Genomic DNA, 19,825 nt, shown 5'->3' on the forward strand with positions numbered 1-19,825 from the left:
CATGCATAAAACCCTGGGTTCCATCGCCAGTACTATATAAACTGGGCATACCTGTAAACCTGTACTCTTGAGGTATAAGCAGGAAGATTAGGAAATTTAAGGCCTTTGGCTGCTTAGGGAGTTGTGGATGCTAGGAACTGAACAAAGGTCCTCTGCAAGACCAGTAAGTGCTCTTAACCACTGCACCCTCTCTCCAGTCCTAAGAATCAACACTTTTAACAAATTGTAAATTAAACAAAACTCCCCCTTCTTTCTCTTTCTCTCTGTCTCTTGAAATTGGACATTACTTATTGATAGTAACATATTTTCTTTTAAGGGCCTACAGTACCTTTTTTGGAAAGAAATATGTTTAATTTAGATTTTCTAAATGTATATAATCTGGAATAGCCTTCAAAATCTCATTCTTGTAACTCAATGGAAATTTTTATTTAAAAAAATAAAATTATTGACCAGGTGGTGGCGGCACATGTCTTTAATCCCAGCACTCTGGAGGCAGAAGCAGGTGGATCTCTGTGAGTTCCAGGACAGCCAAAGCTACACAAAGAAACCTTGTCTCAAAAACCAAAATAAATAAATAAGATTGTTGGAGTTAGAATGTAGCTTAATTGGTAGTGTTTGCTTAGCCTTGGGTTTGAACCCCAACACTACGTAAACTCAGCATGGTGATGACTGTCTGTAACCCTGTACTCTGGAGGTAGAAGCAGGATAAGAAGTTCAAAGTCATCCTCAACTAAATAGCTAAGTGTGAGGCCATCCTGGGCACCTGAAACTGTAGACAGAGAAAAGTAATCTTAGTATCAGTTTAACTAATTGAGAAGATAAATTGGATAATGTCTTCCCTACTGTGATTTGAATATTATCCATAACAGTCTTGCGACACACTTAGTACTAGTAATCTAGAAATCTCTCTGGGGGCTTTATGATCCAAAAAAAGTAAGAATCTCAGACTTTTCTCTCTTCATTGTTTTTTAACATTTGTCTATCATGTCTGTGTTTGTGTATGTGCACATATGTGTGCAAGTCAAGGGCCATTTTAAGGGAATAAGTTCTCTCTACCGGTGTGGGTCTTGTGGGATTGAACTCAGATTGTAGGATTGACAGCAAGCACCCTCCCTGCTGAGCCATCTCCCTGGCCACCACTGTTTGTTGAGGCAGGGTTAGCTTGAACTCTGTGTAGCCAAGAATGACCTTTAATAGCTGATCAATGCTCCCGCCTGCACTTCTCAGGTGCTGCTGGGCTTACAGGCATGCACCACTGTGCCTGATAACTGATATTCTTCCACCAGATTGCAGCTAGCCAGAGATGAGAATCTTAGAAAACTAGAGTGCATTGGTTCTCTCACAGGCTTCATTTCCCACTCCTGGAATCAGACTGTAGCTTTGGCTAGGAGAAAAGAGACCCAAAGGTGTGTGGTGGCACATTCCTTTAATTCCAGCACTCAGAAGGCTGCTGATCTCAAAGTTCAAAGCCAGCCAGGGCTACAGCGTGAGACCCTGTCTCAAATGAATGTGAGAACCTGAGTTAAATGTTTTTAGTACATGCCGGGCATGGTGGTACACACCTTTGATCTTGGCAATTGGGAGACTGAGGCATGTGGATCTCTATGAATTTGAGGCCAGCCTGGTCTCAAAAAAAAAAAAAAAAAAAAGACAACACACACAGAACCAGATAACTTAGGCCTCTTGTAGATTCTAAGTGTGTCTTTAAAATGTTCTGCCACATCCTAATTACCTTCAGAAGTTTTTTATGTTTTTTGGTTTGTTTGATTTAATGTGTTTGGATGTTTTACCTACATTTGTATCTTTGCACCACACTAATGACTGGTGCCAACAAGGCCAGAAGGGGTCATTTTGGGATCCACTGGAATTGGAGTTACAATTAAACTCTTCTGGAAGAGTGGCCAGTGCTCTTAACCACTGAGCCATCTCTTCAGCCCCCTTCAGAAGTCTTAAAGAAAAGAAAGAAAAAGTGGTTCTGAAGACAGGTATCGAAGAGACAAGTGATTCACCAACTTGAGTTCTCCTGGAGGCAGTCAGGGATGACTTGGAGGGGCAGGGGTAAGGTACAATGCTCTTTCGCAGCCTTATCTGCAGAGGACCAGGGTTTTGATGATGACGGGACTTTTCTTGATCATAGTCCTTTCCATTTTGGCCCTGGATCCTTGACATATGAATAAGTAGTAGTTGGCTATTTTCTTAGATTTTTAAACTTCGTAGATAACTCAGCTTTATGCAGATAAAAATATGTATATTTGAAGCCAAAACACGTAACTTCCTAAATAAAGTGAACTCTTGCATTTGTGTTTTCCAAAATAACAGTGTAGCACTGGGGACCTAGTTCAACAGGATAGCCATTGCCTAGAATGAGGCCCCCTGTTTAAATCAGAGTATCAGAAAGACAAACTGCATCGTATCCAAATTTTTTATACTTATTATTGTGTATACATTTGATGTATATGTGTGTATGAGTGCAGGCTTACGCATTCTACAGTGCAGGTGTGGAGGGGTCAGAGGAAAACTTTCGAGAGTTGGTTTTTTCCATCCACCATGGCCTCCAGGGATCAAACTCAGGTTGTCAAGCTTATATGGCAAGTACTTTTTAAATGATGAGCCATCTCATTGACCCATGGTCAGCAATTTTTTGAAACAAAATAGGCTATAATTTACTATAGTAAGTTCTACAGCATACAGAATTGTGTTATTTTAAAATATATTGTTATAAAATATTCAAAATACTAATTAATATACATTTTCTGTGTTGGATTGCAATGAGCAGTGTCTGTCTATCTTTATTTTTTTTCTTTCTTTTTATTTCTTTTTAATGTACATTGGTGCTTTGCCTGCATGATCCCCTGGGACTGGAGTTATAGATAGTTGTGAGCTGCCATGTGGGTGCTAGGAACTGAACCTGGGTCCTCTGGAAGAACAGCCAGTGCTCTTAATCACTGAGCCATCTCTTCAACCCCGAACAATGTATTTATTAACTGTAGGTTGAATTTTTTGTTTTGTTTTGTTTTGTTTTTTGAGGCAAGGCCTCACTATATAACTCTGGCTAGACTTGAATTCAGAGATCTACCTGCCTCTATCTCCTGAGTGCTGAAATTACAGGCATGAACTACACCATACTCAGCTTCCTTACTGCAGATCTTAGTCAAAACATTACATATAGATTCTCCAGTAGAAGACATGAGTTTCCATCCTGTTCCTAAAAGATATCATACATTAGACATACACATTTTGAACATAACAGTGTATATTAATTAGAATTGAAGATGCTCAGTTTTTAAGGAATAGAGTAAAATTGTCATGTCACTAGATAATGCCTGTGACTTGTTAACTTTTCAAATATACCCCCACTTCACACTTACCAGTGGGGAATACCTACCTATGGAAGTAACCTCATGGGGATGATTCTGTATCTCAAATCTGTTAGGGTGGGGAGCAAAACAAAGACCCCCATTATTAGGTCAAGTCACTTCTGCAGAAAGCACATCGTTCTCATAGTTAGCTCTGACTCTGGATCTCACCATTGTAACAGGCAAAACTAGATGGTGGAAGACAGCAGTGGAGGCCTGTTCTCATGGCTGTGACCGAGAAGGACCTGCTGCTTTATGATTGTATGCCATGGACAAGAGATGCCTGGGCATCGCCATGTCATAGCTACCCTCTAGTTGCCACAAGGTAAGACAAAAGAAAGAAAATTACTCTTAAGTCAACTATAAAGTGAATTCTACTGCCTTTGGTGCCTAAAATAGCATTTAAGAAGCTAACATAGACAAAATGATTTTTTCCCCAACTCATCATTTTGCAGCTCTTAACAGAATAAATTGCTTCAGTCACTCTGTGTCTGTGTGTGTGTGTCTGTGTGTGTGTGTGTCTGTGTGTGTGTGTGTGCCTGTGTGTCTGTGTCTGTGTGTCTGTCTGTCTGTGTGTGTGTGTGTCTGTGTGTGTGTGTCTCTGTGTGTGTGTGTGTCTGTGTGTGTCTGTGTGTGTGTGTCTGTGTGTGTGTGTGTCTGTCTGTGTGTCTGTGTCTGTGTGTGTGTGTGTGTGTGTGTGTCTGTGTGTGTGCCTGTGTCTCTGTGTGTGTGTGCCTGTGTGTCTGTGTGTGTGTCTGTGTGTGTGTGTCTGTGTGTGTGTGTCTGTGTGTGTGTCTGTGTGTGTGTGTCTGTGTGTGTGTGTCTGTGTGTGTGTGTGTCTGTGTGTGTGTGTGTCTGTGTGTGTGTGTGTGTCTGTGTGTCTGTATGTGTCTGTCTGTGTGTGTATGTGTGTCTGTGTCTGTGTATGTGTCTGTGTCTGTCTGTGTGTCTGTGTGTGTGTGTGTGTGTGTGTGCTGTTTAAATTGGTGAGAGTGGCTGTTCCTTTTAAAACTTGCTTAGTCGTGGAGATAGTAGGGGTTTGGGTGGTTTGGTTTTTCTGTATTATTGACTGTGACTGGAAAAGCACTGAAATTGTAGCAGCCTTTTGAGTAGGTGATGAAATGGTTTAAACCAGACTGTGGTAAGTGGATAAGCCACTCCACTTAGCCAGAATATCTTTGCAACAACAGAGCACATGGCAATAAGCACGGCTTTGTCCTGAAGCCACAGAATGTCCCCACCATCACAAATCTGTGGAGTTAGGCGGGAGAACAAGAGAGATGGAAACTTGGGTGTCTTAAGAGACAATAACTACAGCTAGAAACAGACTCAAATTCCGTTTCATGTGGATTTTAGAGTCAGATGTTGTGTAACTGAAAAGCCCCACAAGACCGCTTTCAGGATTCATTTACAAGTCTCTCTCAGTGCAGTAAACAATCCACGAGAAGTCTGTGTTCTCTCTTGAGCTGGAGCTGCCTCTTAGCGATGCTTTGTTGGAACTGCCATTTGCCCTTGATGGAAAGAGCAAGTGGAAGGTAATCTAGTGGCTTCATTAAATGGGGGAGCCGCTCAGAAAAGTACTTGGTAGTGAAAGAGGGAAGTGCTGGACCATCTGCTGGGCCCCACAGAGAGAGAACACTGAATGCTTTCTGTTCTGAACAACCGCAAATTTGCTTTTGTGACAGGGCTTCATTATGTAGGCCTAGCTGGCCTAGAACTTAATATCTAACCCGGCTAGCCGTGACCTCAGAGATCCACCTGCCTCTGCCTTCCAAGAACTGGAAGTAAAGGTGTGTGCCTCCACATGCAGCTGGTATCGTTCTTTTCATGAAAATAGATTTTAAAATTGTCATAGAGCTTTCCTGTGTTTCATTTACAGAACAGAGTTAAAGCATCTCCTGAACTTGAGAACAGGAAGGTGTGCTTTCCTTAATTCCTTGAGGGTAGAAGCATCTTGTAGAAGACATAAATGTCAGTACCCATGCCCTCACTGAAGTAAAGCTAGTCTGACATCAAAATCTATGATGTCATCTGGGAACGTCCCATGGTGCTTGTGTATAATGCCCCACTTACTCTACTTTGTCTCGCTTTCACTGAGAGCGGGACAGGAATCCTACAAAAACAAGGACATGTTGCCACAGTTATGGTTAGACCAATTAACCTGTATCCCAAAGATTTAGAACACTCTAAATAAACCTTCATTCCGTAATGCTAGAAATTACACTGCCTCATAAACAAGCAATTTCTATCCATTAGATGTCGCTCATCAAAGGACCTTAGTAGTAAGGAAAATGGGGCAGTTGTGTATTTAAAGGAGTAGGTCTACCCAGAGCCTTCTTAGGTATGACATGAAGAACAAATGCAGCTGGGCAATGGTGGCGCACGCCTTTAATCCCAGCACTCGAGAGCAAGAGCTAGGTGGATCTCTGTGAGTTCGAGGCCAGCCTGGTCTATAAAGAGAGGACAGGCACCAAAACTACACAGAGAAACCCTGTCTCAAAAATAAATAAATACAAACAAAAACAAACAAACAAAGATAACAAATGCAAAGCCAAACATGGCCCCACGTACCTGTAATCCTGGCACTTGAGAGGTAGAAACAGTAAAATCAGGAGTTCAGGATTGGGCTGGGCTACATGAGAGCCTATGTGAAAAAAGAAAGAAAAGAAAACATGCCACATGAGAAAAAGGAGTAAGAGTTAGTGTTTGTGCTTCAAGTAGCATCAAGAAAATGAAGCCAAGTGGAGCTGGCAGACAACTCAGTTGGTAAAGTACTTGCTGTATAAGCATTGAGACCTGAGTTCAGATACCCAGAACCCCTGCAAAAAATCAGGTATAGATGCAGTCCCGCCCTGGGGAGGCAGAGACAGGCAGATCCCTGGAGCTCACTGCCTGTTAGTCCCCTGGAATCAGTAAGCTCCAAGTTCAAATGAATAGACAGGAAAAAAGATAGCAGAAACATATAGGAAAGGAAAAGAAAGATCTTGATTATCTAAAAAAATAAGTAATCCCAGGGCGGTGGTGGCACATGCCTTTAATCCCAGCACTCAGGAGGCAGAGGTAGGTGGATTTCTGTGAGTTCAGGCCAGCCTGGGCTACAGAGTGAGTTCCAGGAAAGGCACAAAGCTACACAGAGAAACCCTGTCTTGAAAAACAAAAACAAACAAACAAAAAAAAAAAAGGCTATAAAAGCCGAGTGGTGGTGACGCATGCCTTTAATCCCAGAACTCAGGAGGCAGTGTCAGGCAGATTTCTGTGAGTTCAAGGCCAGCCTGGTCTACAAAGCAAGTTCCAGGAAAGGCTCAAAGCTACACAGAGAAACCCTGTCTCAAAAAACTTAAAAATAAATAAATAAATGAATGAATGAATAAAAAATAAGTAATCCCTGGTAAATTTTTTTGAAGATTTATTTATTATGTATACAGAAGAGGGTGCCAGATCTCATTACAGATGGTTGTGAGCCACCACGTGGGTGGGTGCTGGGAATTGAACTCAGGACCTCTGGAAGAGCAGTCGGTGTTCTTATTCATCTCTTCAGCCCCAATCCCTGGTAAATTAATAATTAATCATGTTTCAAATTTCAAGATCAAGTAACATTGTTAGATTTGTGTAAAGTAACAGCTACAGTTTATGTTGGATTACATACACATTTAGGTTTGGTGGTGTTGGTGGTTTGGTTTTGGTTTTGGTTTTGGTTCTGGTTTTTCAAGACAGGGTTTCTCTGTGTAGCCTTGGCCATCTTGGAACTCACTCTGTACACCAGGCCGGCCTTGAACTCACAGAGATCCACCTGCCTCTGTCTCCTGAGTGCTGGGATTAAAAGTGTGCACCACCATGCCCAACTCACATTTAGATTCTTAGAAATCAAAACTCTGGGGGGGGGGGGTGTTTTCTCTGAACACATGACATTTTTGGCAATGCCTGGAGATGTTGAAGGGAATTTTTATTTTAGGTCTTGACTAATATCAAAGCTAGGTACACAACACAGGCAGAAAGACTTGATGTCCTAGGTGCTGTGGATTTTGCAGTCTTTTCCTGTAAGCTTTCTCTTTGACTGGGAGAGACAGAACCCAAGGACAGCATGGCACCTGTGCCATGTGGACAACTGAGTAGCATGGAGCTTGTGGGACTGATATGGCCCAAACTGGTAAAGCTCATCTTTTCATGAGCTTATTTGGCTTCCTCACAAAAGTGGGGGTGGGGGGCATTTGGCAGTGTGTCCTAACCAAATGGCTCCTCCCCAAGTCCAGCACCTGGTTTGAATTAGATCCCGTCTGCCAAATATTTCAAAGTCACGTCCTAGATTGATGTTTTGTAAAGTCTGACATGGATTAGCAATCAAACTGAGTGTGGTAGAATACCCTGTTGCTTTCCTCTGCGCTCCATCTCACTTGGATCATATGTGGAATGATCTTAAAACTTGAAGCTTTCTGAGCTCGCTCATGGTCACCTGGCATGTAAGTTCTGCAGGAATCGGTTTAATAACACAGTTCTCGGGTAACTCCATAGGGCAAGTCTGTAAGTTCAAACGTATCTCATAGTAATACTGTATAATTATGAAATGTTACTTGTGGTTTTCACTGTGCTAACAGCTGCCCTGGGGGTAAGTTAAGTGCGGATACCTTTACATGTTTCAGGGCAATTGGCAACCTGTCACATGCACAGAACACCTCTGTGTCAGCAGGCATGGTGTTCCCTAATGGCCTTTGCAGGGGGAGAATGAGTTTACTTTAAAATGTCTTTACTGAAATTGTAAACACTCAGTTTGGGGTAGAGATTGCTCGCTCAGTGGGTAGAGTGCTTGTTTCAAGCACACTTAAGTTCTGGTCCCAGCACCCAGGTAGAAAGTCAGGCATCCCACACATGTGCCTATAGCCCCAATGCTATGGGAGCTGAGGCAGGAGGATTGCTAGGACTTTCTGGCCATCAGGCTCACTCCAGATTCAGCAAGAGACCCTGTCTCAAGGAAGGAAATAAGGCCACAGAACAGGTCATCATAGAACAGGACACCTGACATGCCTTCTGTCCTCCACATAGGAACAGGTGCTCACACCCACACACGCCACATTGCCAGCACAAACTATCACTTTTATTTCATCTCAACCTGTGAGTATTTATCCTTTCAATGTTCTACATGATGAAATAGGAACTATTGAGCTGAGAAAAAAAAATACCTGTACTTCCTTCTGAAGTACATCTGATCCATGTTTCAAGATAAAGGATCTGTGTCATTGAGTTGTGAGCTGAGCTTGAGCTCCTCCTCATGAACCACCAGTTTCCACTTGGAAGAGGGCTGATTAGCAAGCCACCATGCTCACATCTGTTTGTTAGGAGCCTCCTCTAAAATGTCCAAAGGTATTCGTTACCTGATGAGGGGACTGGCCCTAATTGTTGCCCTGATAAAATTCTAGTTTTCAAGAAAAATTATAATTCTGGATCAGGTTGGGTGCTGCATATAAGTTGAACCATGTGCATGTTGGATTTTTTTTGTGACTTGTTTATTTCATTTAACATAAAATCCTCAAAGTTTATCCATATGGTAGATAATCATAGAACTTCCCTTTTTTAAAGATTTACTTATTTATTATGAATACAGTGTTCTACCTACATGCCAGAAGAAGGCACAAGTTTGAATTACAGATGTTTGTGAGCCACCATGTGGATGCTGGAAATTGAACTCAGGACCTCTGGAAGAGCAACCAGTGCTCTTAACCTCTGAGCCACCTCTCCAGCTCAGGACTTCCTTTTCTAGTCCACTGAGTAGAATATGCTGTGGTTGCAATTTTGTGTGGTGTTTTGTTTCGTTCTGAGAGGTCACTCTCTGTACCTTGGGCTGGTTTAAAACTTAGAATCCTCCTGCCTCTACTGCCTGAGTGTTGGCATTACAGGCATAAACCACTACATTTAGATGAATTCATTTTTCTTCCCCTTCCTTCCTTCCTTCCTTCCTTCCTTCCTTCCTTCCTTCCTTCCTTCCTCCCTCCCTCCCTCCCTCCCTCCCTCCCTCCCTCCCTCCCTCCCTCCCTTCCTTCCTTCCTTCCTTCCTTCCGTTTCTTTTCTTGTTCTTTGGGCTTTGTTTCTGTTTTTTGTTTTCTTTATATGAATGTTTTGCCTGCATGTATGTCCATGCATCATGGTTGTACCTGGTACCTGTGGAGGCCAGAAGAGGGTATTGGAGATAGTTGTGAACTGTCATATCAGGTCCTCTGGAAGAGCAGCAAGTGCTCCTTACCTGAGTCAGCTCTCCAGCTCCTGGCAGAATTTTCTGTATCTCTTTTTCTGTTGGTAGGTTTTTGTTTTTTTTGTTTTTGTTTTTTTAATGAAGAGAATAAGTAATATCCTGCCTCTTGTGACACCAGGGATTATTCTGTAGGATTAAAGAATAGTATCTACTTCAAAATATCACAATCTGGTTTTGAAATGCATTTATCTAAAAACTGCTGAAGGTTTTTTATAAGTTTCTGCTTACCAATGGGCATAAATTCCTGACATTTTCTTCCAGTAATTACTTTAGCTCTCTGTTCTATTTGTGGTCCTAGATTGGTTCATTCAGGTTCTGGATGTCGGTCACCCTCCCTTGGATCTGACCTTACCTTTGCTACAAGGACGGGCTCTCGGCAGGGCATTGAGATGCATCTCTTCAGGGTTGAAACACATCGGGATTTGTCGACCTGGACCAGAATACTTGTTCAAGGTTGTCATGCTGCTGCTGAGCTGGTCAAGGAAGTCTCCCTAGGTAGAGATACTTGAGTTTGTTTCTTTCCGTTTGTTTGTTTGTCTGTCTGTTTGTTTGTTTGCAACAGGGCCTCACATAGCCTATCCTGGACTGGAACTCAGTATGTGGCAAGGATGAGAGGATGACCTTGAACTCTTGATCCTCCTGCTCCACTTCTCCAGTACTGTGGTTACAGGTATACACTACATTCCTGGCCCTGACCCTGGGTTTCTAACAGTAATTATAGTATCTTTCAGGATTTGTTTTTATTGATGTGTGTGTGTGGGCATGTGTTTGTGTATATGTGCCATGTGTGTGCAGGTGCCCCTGGAGACAAAAAAAAGGGGCAGCTGGAGAGACAGGATTTGCTTCTGTGGTTGCTGGGAACCAAACTGGAGTCCTTCAGAAGACTGATGTATGTGCCTTTAAAAGCTGAACCATCCCTCCTGGCCTCTGACATGAATTAAAGTGAAACCACCGTTGTGTGTGCCGACTGTAAACTGTGTTAAGACATTAGGTAGCTCAAGTGGTGATGGTGGGAAGAAATCTGGTGTCTGTCTCACTGGCAGAGCTTTCCCTTCCTTGCCACATGGCATTAAGAACCCTACTACCATGTGGCTTTTTTTTACTGTTCATCATTTTAATCTACATTTAATAGCGTAAGAACCCAGGCAATAAAAATTAGATGCACTGACTATAGATAAGAAGATTTGGCATCTAAGGTATGGCTAGACACCCTTAAATACAAGCATCTGGCGATATTGTAGCTACAGAAAATAAAGTGTTTGGAACAGGAGTTTCTCTTCAAAGGTTTGAAAATAGTCTGTCAACACTCTTAGTACTTCAAGGAGCTGGTTGCCATGTTTCCGCTGTGGAAGCGCGCCCTGGTGGCTAGTCCCTGCTAGTGTTGTGTTCCACTGTGGACGCGCCCCCTGGTGGCCAGTCCCCATGAACCTGGTGGTGGTTCACTTACACTGGAAGCACACAGGTTTAATTTCAGTTTGCCTTTCGGTTTCACAAAGGCTAGGGTTGGTGTGGCTGGGACTTGAGTCACAGTTCTTTTAGAGAGTCAGTGCTTTCTGCCCCCTGTCTCTCTCCAGATGACTCGTACTCATGCCTGGATTCAGTGCCCGGAGGATATGCAGTGTGGATCCCCTTCATTCATTAAATGAGCAAATATTTGCCGTGTGCTTTAGTATTTACCAAAAGCTATGCTTTTTAATGAGAGAGATAAAAGTAAATAAGCCCTTATTTCCTGTCCTTGACTAAAGCTGTGAGAAGAGTGCAGTGTCCTGTCAACCTCTGTAATTAGCTTGTTGATTAGACTTAATAGGGTGGCTTCTTTTCTTACTGTTGAGCACCAGCCTTTCTCTGACAGTTCTAGGGATCTGCTCCCTTCAAAGTTGCCCTGAAATTCTCAAAAGAGCTTGGGTCAAGAACCTGTCTGTCTGTCTGTCTGTCTGACTCTCCACCCCTCCCCATCTCCCTGCTTCATTCTCACCCTGTCTGTTCTGCTGTAAGGTCAGGTCAACTTTGCAGACATTGAAACCCTCTAGAACTACAAGTTAACAAAGGAACTGATCCCAGAGTAGAGTAGAAGCAGGATTTGTGGCATAAAACATCTGTGTCATTAGGTCTTCACCCTCTTAATAATACCAGTCTTTGGTTTTAGGAAGTAGAGCTCAGTAGTACCATGTAGGGGTCTAAGATTCAGTCTTCAGCACTACCAAAAGAATAAATAAAAAGACATGGGCTGGGAAAAGTGCTTGCCACACAGTAGGAAGACCCAAGTTCAATCCCTAGAACTCATGTCTACATCTAAATCCAGCTGTGCTGACTCGTGTGTGTAGCTCCAGTGCTGGGAAGGTAAAGATGGATAGAAACTGGGGAGGAACAATTTCCAAGGTCTGTCCTCTGGCCTCTACACACATACATGCACCTGTGCATGCACCCACACATACACATAAAGGTACAAAGTAGGTAACATGCTTACATTCATTTCAGTACAACACTGATTGACCCCTTAGTGAATAAATCACTTCTCCTCCTGAACTTTACTAAAGTGTGTTAATATTAGGGACATCTTTAGAAGTTAACCTTTAAGGCAGGCAGTGGTGGCACAGCCCTTTAGTCTGAGGCAGAGGCAGGCAAATCTCTGAGATCAAAGCCATCCTGGTCTACAGAGCTAGTTCCAAGACAGCCAGGGCTACACAGAGAAATCCTATCTTGGAAAAAAGAAAGTTACTTTTAAGAGGTTTGTCTTTCTATTCAGTAATTCCCCATATGATGTGAAAAAGCCAATGTCCCTTCATGATTTTAAGACATAGTTGTAGATGTAACCAACCGTCTTATTAAATAAGAAACACAGAACCAATGCAAAGAAGAAAGCCAAGAGATCAGAGCTTAGATCCTTACCCTTCCTGCTGAAGCTAGCCTCTTCAGCCAAGAGACCTCTCCGAAAGAGAGCTACTTCCTGTGTGTTTGTCTTTATATAGTCTTTCTCATTGGTTGTAAACCCAAACACATGACTACCTCGTCACTGCCTGTATGTACAGCCCTCCAGGTTTTCTATGGTATTGAGATTAAAGGCGTGTGTCTCCAATGCTGGTTGTATCCTTGACCACACAGAGATCTACCTAGCTTTTCTACCAAGTGCTGGGACTAAAGGCGTGCACCACCACCACAGCCCAGCTCTGCTATGGCTTGCTATTAGCTCTGACCCCCAAGCAACTTTATTTATTAACATACAAATAAAATCACATTTCAGTACAAATAAAATACCACCATACATAGTGACCAGAGCAGTGGAAGGAAACCCAGATTTGTGGGGATGGTGAATGCCATGGACACAAGAGTGTGTCAGGGAGAGGACTGGGAATAATACCAGCTGGCATGGATTAGACTGAGGTTAGCAGTGTCCACCAAGACTAAATTAAATGTTTTAATATTCTTAAAGATCTGTTTATTTTTATGTGCTTTGGTGTTTTGCCTGCGTATATGTCTGTGTAAGGGTGTTAGATCCCCTGAAACTGGAGTTCCAGACAGTTGTAAGCTGCCATGTGGATGCTGGGAATTGAACCTGGGTCCTCTGGAAGAACAGCCAGTGCTCTCAACCCCTAAGCTGTCTCTCCAGCCCCCATGTTTTTAGTTTTTTAACAAACATACAAATTAATAGATTTCACTGGGCAGTGATGGTGCACGCCTTTAATCTCAGTACCTGGGAGGCAGGGGCAGGCAGATCTCTGTGAGTTCAAGGCCAGCCTGGTCTACAGAGTGAGTTCTAGGAAGGCTACAAAGCTACAAAGCAACCCTGTCTCAAAAAACCAAAAAAAAAAAAAAAAAAAGTTAGTAGATTCCATTATAACATTTAACTGTTTTATATATGAGTGTTTTGCCTACGTGTATTTATGTGTACCACATGGATGCAGTGCCCATGGAAGCCAGAAGGTGTTGAATAACCTGAAACTGGAGTCACAGACAGTTGTGAGCTACTACATGGATGTTGGGTTAGAAACAAGAGCAGCCAGTGCTCTTAACTACTGAGTTCTCTGCCTACCTACTCATTGTAACATTTTCATACATGCATATCACTATGTTTTGCTCATATTCATCCCCCATTACACTCACTTGTACCCATACTGTTCCTCTTCTCTCCCACAAATAGTCCTTGTCTTAGTTAGTGTTACTATTGCTGTGATGGAACACCATGACCAAAAACAACTTGGAGAGGAAAGGATTTATTTCACTCACAGCTCCATGTATCAGTTTATCATTGAAATCTGTGAGGGCAGGAACTCAAGCAGGGCAGGAACCTGGAGGCAGGAGCTGATGCAGAAGCCATAGAAAGGTGCTGCTTACTGGCTTGCTCGTCATGGTTTCCTCAGCCTGCGTTCTTACAGAACCCAGGACCACCATCCCACGGATGGCACCACCCACCATGGACTGGGCACTCTGCCATCAATCACTAATTGAGAAAACATCCTACAGGCTTGCCTATAGCCCAATCTCATGGAGGCATTTTCTCAGTGAAGGCTCCTTCCTTTCTAATAACTCTAACTTGTGTCAAGCCTGGCCCACAATGCCTTTTTTTTAAAAAATAAACTAAAATGTATTTTTTTTTTTGTTTTTTGAGGTAGGTTTTTTTTTTGTTTTTTGAGGTTGTTTTTAGGTTATTCTAAAATCATGCTGGTCTTGAACTTCATACACACACACACACACACACACACACACACACACACACACACACACACAGTACTCCTGATCCTTCTCCCTGAGCCACACTAAGACTGTCTCTAAAGTTAAATAAATAAGGGGCTAGAGAGAGAACTTCTGGAAGAGCAGCCAGTGCTCTTAACCACTGAGCTATCAGTTTAATTCCCAGCACCCACAAGGAGTCTCACAACTATCTGTAATTCCAGTCACAGGGGATCCGATTCCACCTTCTGGACACCAGGCATATACATGGTCCACAGACATAAATGCAGACAAAACACTTATCTACAAAATAAAAATAAATAAAACAAAAAATATAAAATAAAATAGGGCTAGTGAGATGGCTCAGTGTGTGTATAAGGATCCATGATAGCCTGAATGCAATCCCAATATCCAGTTGGTAGAGTGAGAGAGCCAACTCCCAAACTTGTCCTGTGACTATACATTGTGTGTGTGTGTGTGTGTGTGTGTGTGTGTGTGTGTCTCCCACATACCACAAAATAAATGCCCAGTGTCTAGTCTAGACCTGAACATTCATATGATCTTCCTGCTCCTTTTCAAGGTTGAAGCAACCATAAACAAGATTCTGTCTTTCAGCCAGGTGGTGGTGGCTCATCCAATCCAGAGGCAGAGACAGGTGATATCTGAGTTTGAGGCCAGCCTGGTCTCCAAAGTGAGTTCCAGGACAGCCAGAGCTACACAGAGAAACCCTGTCTTGGGAAAAGGAAAAATAGAAAAGAAAAGATTGTGTTTTTCAAAGTACCTCTTCTCACATAAGTGTTTGCTTTCATTTTCTTACCTCCTGAGGTAACACGGCTCAAAATAGAACGTGTGGGAAATCTCAGGGCCTGGGAACGTAGCTCAGTATTTGACTACATATTGTTGTTTGTTTTTGCTCTTTTGTGGGGCCGCCACCCAGCTTCCAAATAAATCACACATGGAGGCTTATTCTTTTTTTTTTTTTAACTATTTGTTTGTTTGTCTTTAATAATTTATTTCACTTTATTTTATGTGAGTTGGTATGAAGGTGTCAGATCCCCTGGAACTGGAGTTAGAGACAGTTGTGAGCTGCCATGTGGGTGCTAGGAATTGAACCCTGGTCCTCTGGAAGAGCATCTAGTATTCTTAACCACTGAGTCATCTCTCCAGCCCCGGAGGCTTATTCTTAATTATAAACACCTGGTCTTAGCTTGGCTTGTTTCTGGCCAGCTTTCCTTAACTTAAATTATCCCATCTACCGTTTGCCTCTGGGCTTTCCTGTTCACTTACTTCTGTAAATCTTACTCTTACTCCATGGCTTGCTTGTGTGGCCTCTGGAGTCCTACTCCTTCTCTGGCTACTTCTTTTCTCCCATATTTCTTCTATAGCTTCTCTCTGCCTACCAGCCCCCCACCCCATCCTTTCTCCTGCCTCGCTATTGGCTGTCCAGTTCTTTATTAGACCATCAGGTGTTTTACACAGGCACACTAACCCAGCTTCACAGAGTTAAACAAATGCAACATAAGCAAAAGTAACACCTTTAAATAACATTCTACAGCACTACCGTGTGAGAGGGCTCTCCCACCAGCCCACTGTTGGGTTGATGGCCTGCCTCGCTGTGCCTGGCCCTCACTCACTGGCTGCCTGCATGGCACCTGGTACAGCCGGGACTGTAAGAACTCGGGCCATCTTTGAACTTTTCTAGATTAGAACTCACCCGCTCCCCTTTAGACCCGGCCCTTCACTACACACTGGCTTTAGTGATGTTAATAGGACTGTAGTCTGGGTGCTTTGGTTAGGGCGTCTGTTACCCCCCCTCCCTCAGCCTTTCATTTAGAGAAAGTGCGTGCACTACTTCTGCTGGAAGCTGATTGCATCCATGTTTACTCCTTACCCACCAGGTTCCTCCCCTGAGGATGACTACTGGTTTGTTGTCCAAAACTCATCAAATAGTGTAGAGAAGGACACCGCCAATATTTATCTGCTTTTCTTTTTCCCAGTTTCCTACACATACAGCTTGCATTAACCAACTGGAGTTTTTGCCTATCCAGTGAGAGAATGTGTCGGTTACATGTGATGACCTGCTTCAAGAGTCGTTCTTGTTAAAATGGAAGAAAAGCTCAGCTCTAACCTGTAGTTGTCACTCTGTAGCCCAGGCTAGCCTTAGGTGGATGGTTCCAGTCTGTTTTTTAGTTAAGTGCTGAGAATACAGGCATGTGTCCCCATACCAAGTGATCAGTTTCTGTCAACTCACACATATCTTTGGCTGGTTGCGCTTCTAATTTTTTTTTTTTTTTTATTACATTAGCCTGTGAGAGTGTGCGTGCATGTGTTACATTTGTGAGTCTGTCCTCTTCCTTCACCATGTGGGTCTGGGGATAGAGCAGGCTTGGTGGCAAGCCCATCTTTGTTTGGGGGTGGGGCTGCAGCATTTGTTTTGTTCTAGTCTCTGTGGGACTAAGGATTAAACCTAGGGCTGCATCTCCTGCTAGATGAGCACTCTACCACTGCGCTCCATCCCCAGCCCCTTTGAAAGCATCAACCTCAATACTCTGGCTGATCATAAACTTTTTGTTTGGTTGGTTGGTTTTTCAAGACAGGGTTTCTCCGTGTAGTTTTAGAGCCTGTCCTGGATCTCGCTCTGTAGACCAGGCTGACCTTGAACTCACAGAGATGTGCCTGCCTCTGCCTCCCAAGTGCTGGGATTAAAGGTGTGCTGCACCACCACCACCACCACCACCACCACCACCACCACCACCACCACCACCACCACCACCCAGCCCTAGAAACCTTTCCTGACTTGAGCCTTAGCTCAGTTTCGAGTGTAATTGTGTCTTATACATTCTACCTTGTATAGTTAGGGATTTGTAAAGTCTTTTGAGAACAGAGAAATCCCTCTTTGTCTCCCCCTCACTACATACTGTTTTAAAAATGATAAGCAGCGCTGTTAGGAGAAAAGGTCATGAGACACAACAAAACCCAGTATCAGAGCTTTATTAGGAGGAAGGTGGGGGCGGGGGACAGAAAAGAGTAACCAGGCCTGGGAAGAGGCACCTGCAGAAAGAGAGGGGGAGGGGGAAAGAACAGAAGAGAGATGGGAGTCTGTGTCCAGCTTTTTAAGGATTCCCGTGCACGTGCACATGCACAGGTGGGCTTACGGAACTACGACAGGCGTGAATCAGCGAGATTGTGCAAGTGTTCACGAAGTACACTGATGATGTAAGATGTAAGACCCCTTGCTTAGGTACTGAACTGCGCATATGCGGTCATGCAGCTAGAGGAGCATCAGAATCCTAACACATACAGTTCATATCCAGTTGAACTGAGTCAAACAGAGGTCAAGGAAAGTTAGGCTGTACCCTGTCTCATCTCAGTCAAGATGCTCTTGCAAAGGACCCAAGTTCATTTCCCGGTACCCAAGTCAGATAATTCACAATCAACTGTAACTCCAGCTCCAAGGGGATTCAGATCTCTTTGGACCCCTGCATTCACATGCACATACACCCACACAGATATATACACAAACAGTTAAATATAATACCAGGTGTGGTGGCGCACGCCTTTAATCCCTGCATGCTGGAGGCAGAGGCAGATGGATCCCTATGAGTTCAAGGTCAGCCTGGTCTACATATCAAGTTCCAGGCTATCCAGGGCTGCATAGGAGGATCCTGTCTCAAAAAGAAAGAAAACTCAGCCTGGCTTTGTAGCCCATGCCTCTAATCCCAACACTGGGAATACCCAAGCAGGAAGACAGGAGGAGTAAGTGCATAATGACAGGCCAGCCTGGGCTACATTGAACCCTGTCGTAGTTCGATAGGAATGGTAATAACAGGCCTTTTAAAAATACATGCTGCTTGGTGAATCTCCAGGGGGTCCTACTGATCCTCCCTGGATCATTCCAGTTTTAGAATTTGTGCTGTCAAAGTGAATGCAGAGTAATAAATCTTTGAAGACATTTATTTTAGGAAATTTTAAGCAGCTTAGGCCTCATATTCTCAAGAAAAGATTGTTTTTCTTGTTTGAAACTAGAAGAATCCTTTTCTATTTGGTAACTAAAACAGGATCTGTATTATATATGAGTTTTTCTTATCCTTGATAGGCTGCACCTTAAGTGGCCAGGAGGTAAGATTCACTGTCCACTACGAACATGGGTTCACTATCTCCAGAGACAGTGGAGGCTCCAGCAGCATACTGTACCGCTATCCTTTTGAACGGCTGAAGATGTCTGCTGATGACGGCATCAGAAACCTCTATCTGGATTTTGGTGGTCCTGAGGGAGAACTGGTGAGAGTCTTTGGAAAACCATGAGCATGTCCATTGGACGCCACCCTGCTCCAGTTGTCTCTTTCACATGCTCCTCGTTTACTTGCTTCCCTTTCTGTTGCTGGATGTTGAATCCAAGGCCTCTGCATGCTGAGCGGTGCTTTACTACTGAGCAGTATCCCCAGCTCTCTCTCAGCTTCTAACCTCCTGTGGCCTAACACTTGATGTTCCATTAGAGCTAGGACATTGTTCACTGGTTTTCAGGATGGCACTGGGATTGGGTTAGTTTTGTTTTTGTTGTTTATTTGTAAGACAGGGTTTCTCTGTGTAGCCCTGACTGTCCTGGACTCTATAGACCAGGCTGGCTTCAAACTCAGAGATCTACCTGTCTCTGCCTCCTGAGTGCTGGGACTAAAGGCTTGCACCACCACCACCCAATGGGATTGGATTTTGTTTTCTTTTCCCCACGTTAGGAAACCAATCTCTTTTTTTAAAGTGTTTTTTTTTTTTTTTTTAAGATTTATTTATTATGTATACAGCATGTATGACTGCAGGCCAGAAGAGGGCTCCAGATCTCATTACAGATGGTTGTGAGCCACCATGTGGTTGCTGGGAATTGAATTCAGGACCTCTGGAAGAGCAGTCAGTGCTCTTAACCTCTGAGCTATCTCTCCAGGCCTCTTTTTTTTAAAGTTTTGTCTAAGAACTGGAGAGAGAATAATGTGTTTGCTCTACATGTGTAAGGGCCTGAGTTCAATCCCCTGCAAAAAAAAATCTACATTAAAGAAGCTGGATGTGTAGCATACATTTGTGATTCCAGCATTGGAAAGCTGCATTCATCCAGCAAAGATGGATGGATCCCTGGGCCTTGTTGGCCATCCAGCCTAGCTTAAGTGCCAAGTTCCAGGCCAGTGAGAGACCCTGTTCAAAAACAGGGCATGGAAAGAGTCATAGAGGTGGTTCAGCAAGTAAAGGCGATTGCCACCAAACCTCATGACCTGTGATGATTCCTAGGACTCACGTGCTAGAAGGAAAGAACCAGCTTCATAAGCTGTCTTTTGACGCATGTGCTATGGCACTTGTGTGCTCACTTATACACAAACACATGCACACACACGTGCACAAGTGTACACACACAATAATAAAGAAATATAATTTAGTAATGAATATCATGTGTAATTAATATCTTGAATGTAATTCATGCCACTGAATTGTGAACTTAAAAATGGTTACAATTGCAGATATTATGTTCATTTAAAAAAATAAGGTGGAAAAGAAAATAAATAAGGTGGAATGTAAT

At 43.2% G+C, this 19,825-nt stretch overlaps 1 protein-coding gene across 2 annotated transcripts in view; it reads left to right on the forward strand.

The window, feature by feature from the left end:
* Window positions 1-19,825, forward strand: part of Sntb2 (syntrophin beta 2) — an 83,929-nt gene that overhangs the window by 55,450 nt on the left and 8,654 nt on the right. The window contains exons 4-6 of one of the 2 annotated variants that reach the window (XM_076572119.1): window positions 3,539-3,681; window positions 9,896-10,092; window positions 18,362-18,546. In XM_076572119.1, the coding sequence (XP_076428234.1) occupies window positions 3,539-3,681; window positions 9,896-10,092; window positions 18,362-18,546 (525 nt within the window). The remainder of the gene's footprint in view (window positions 1-3,538; window positions 3,682-9,895; window positions 10,093-18,361; window positions 18,547-19,825) is intronic. The other variant, XM_076572120.1, reaches the window with a different exon arrangement.

Source organism: Peromyscus maniculatus, chromosome 5, assembly GCF_049852395.1.
Source record: "Peromyscus maniculatus bairdii isolate BWxNUB_F1_BW_parent chromosome 5, HU_Pman_BW_mat_3.1, whole genome shotgun sequence".
Classification (NCBI taxonomy): Eukaryota; Metazoa; Chordata; class Mammalia; order Rodentia; family Cricetidae; genus Peromyscus; species Peromyscus maniculatus.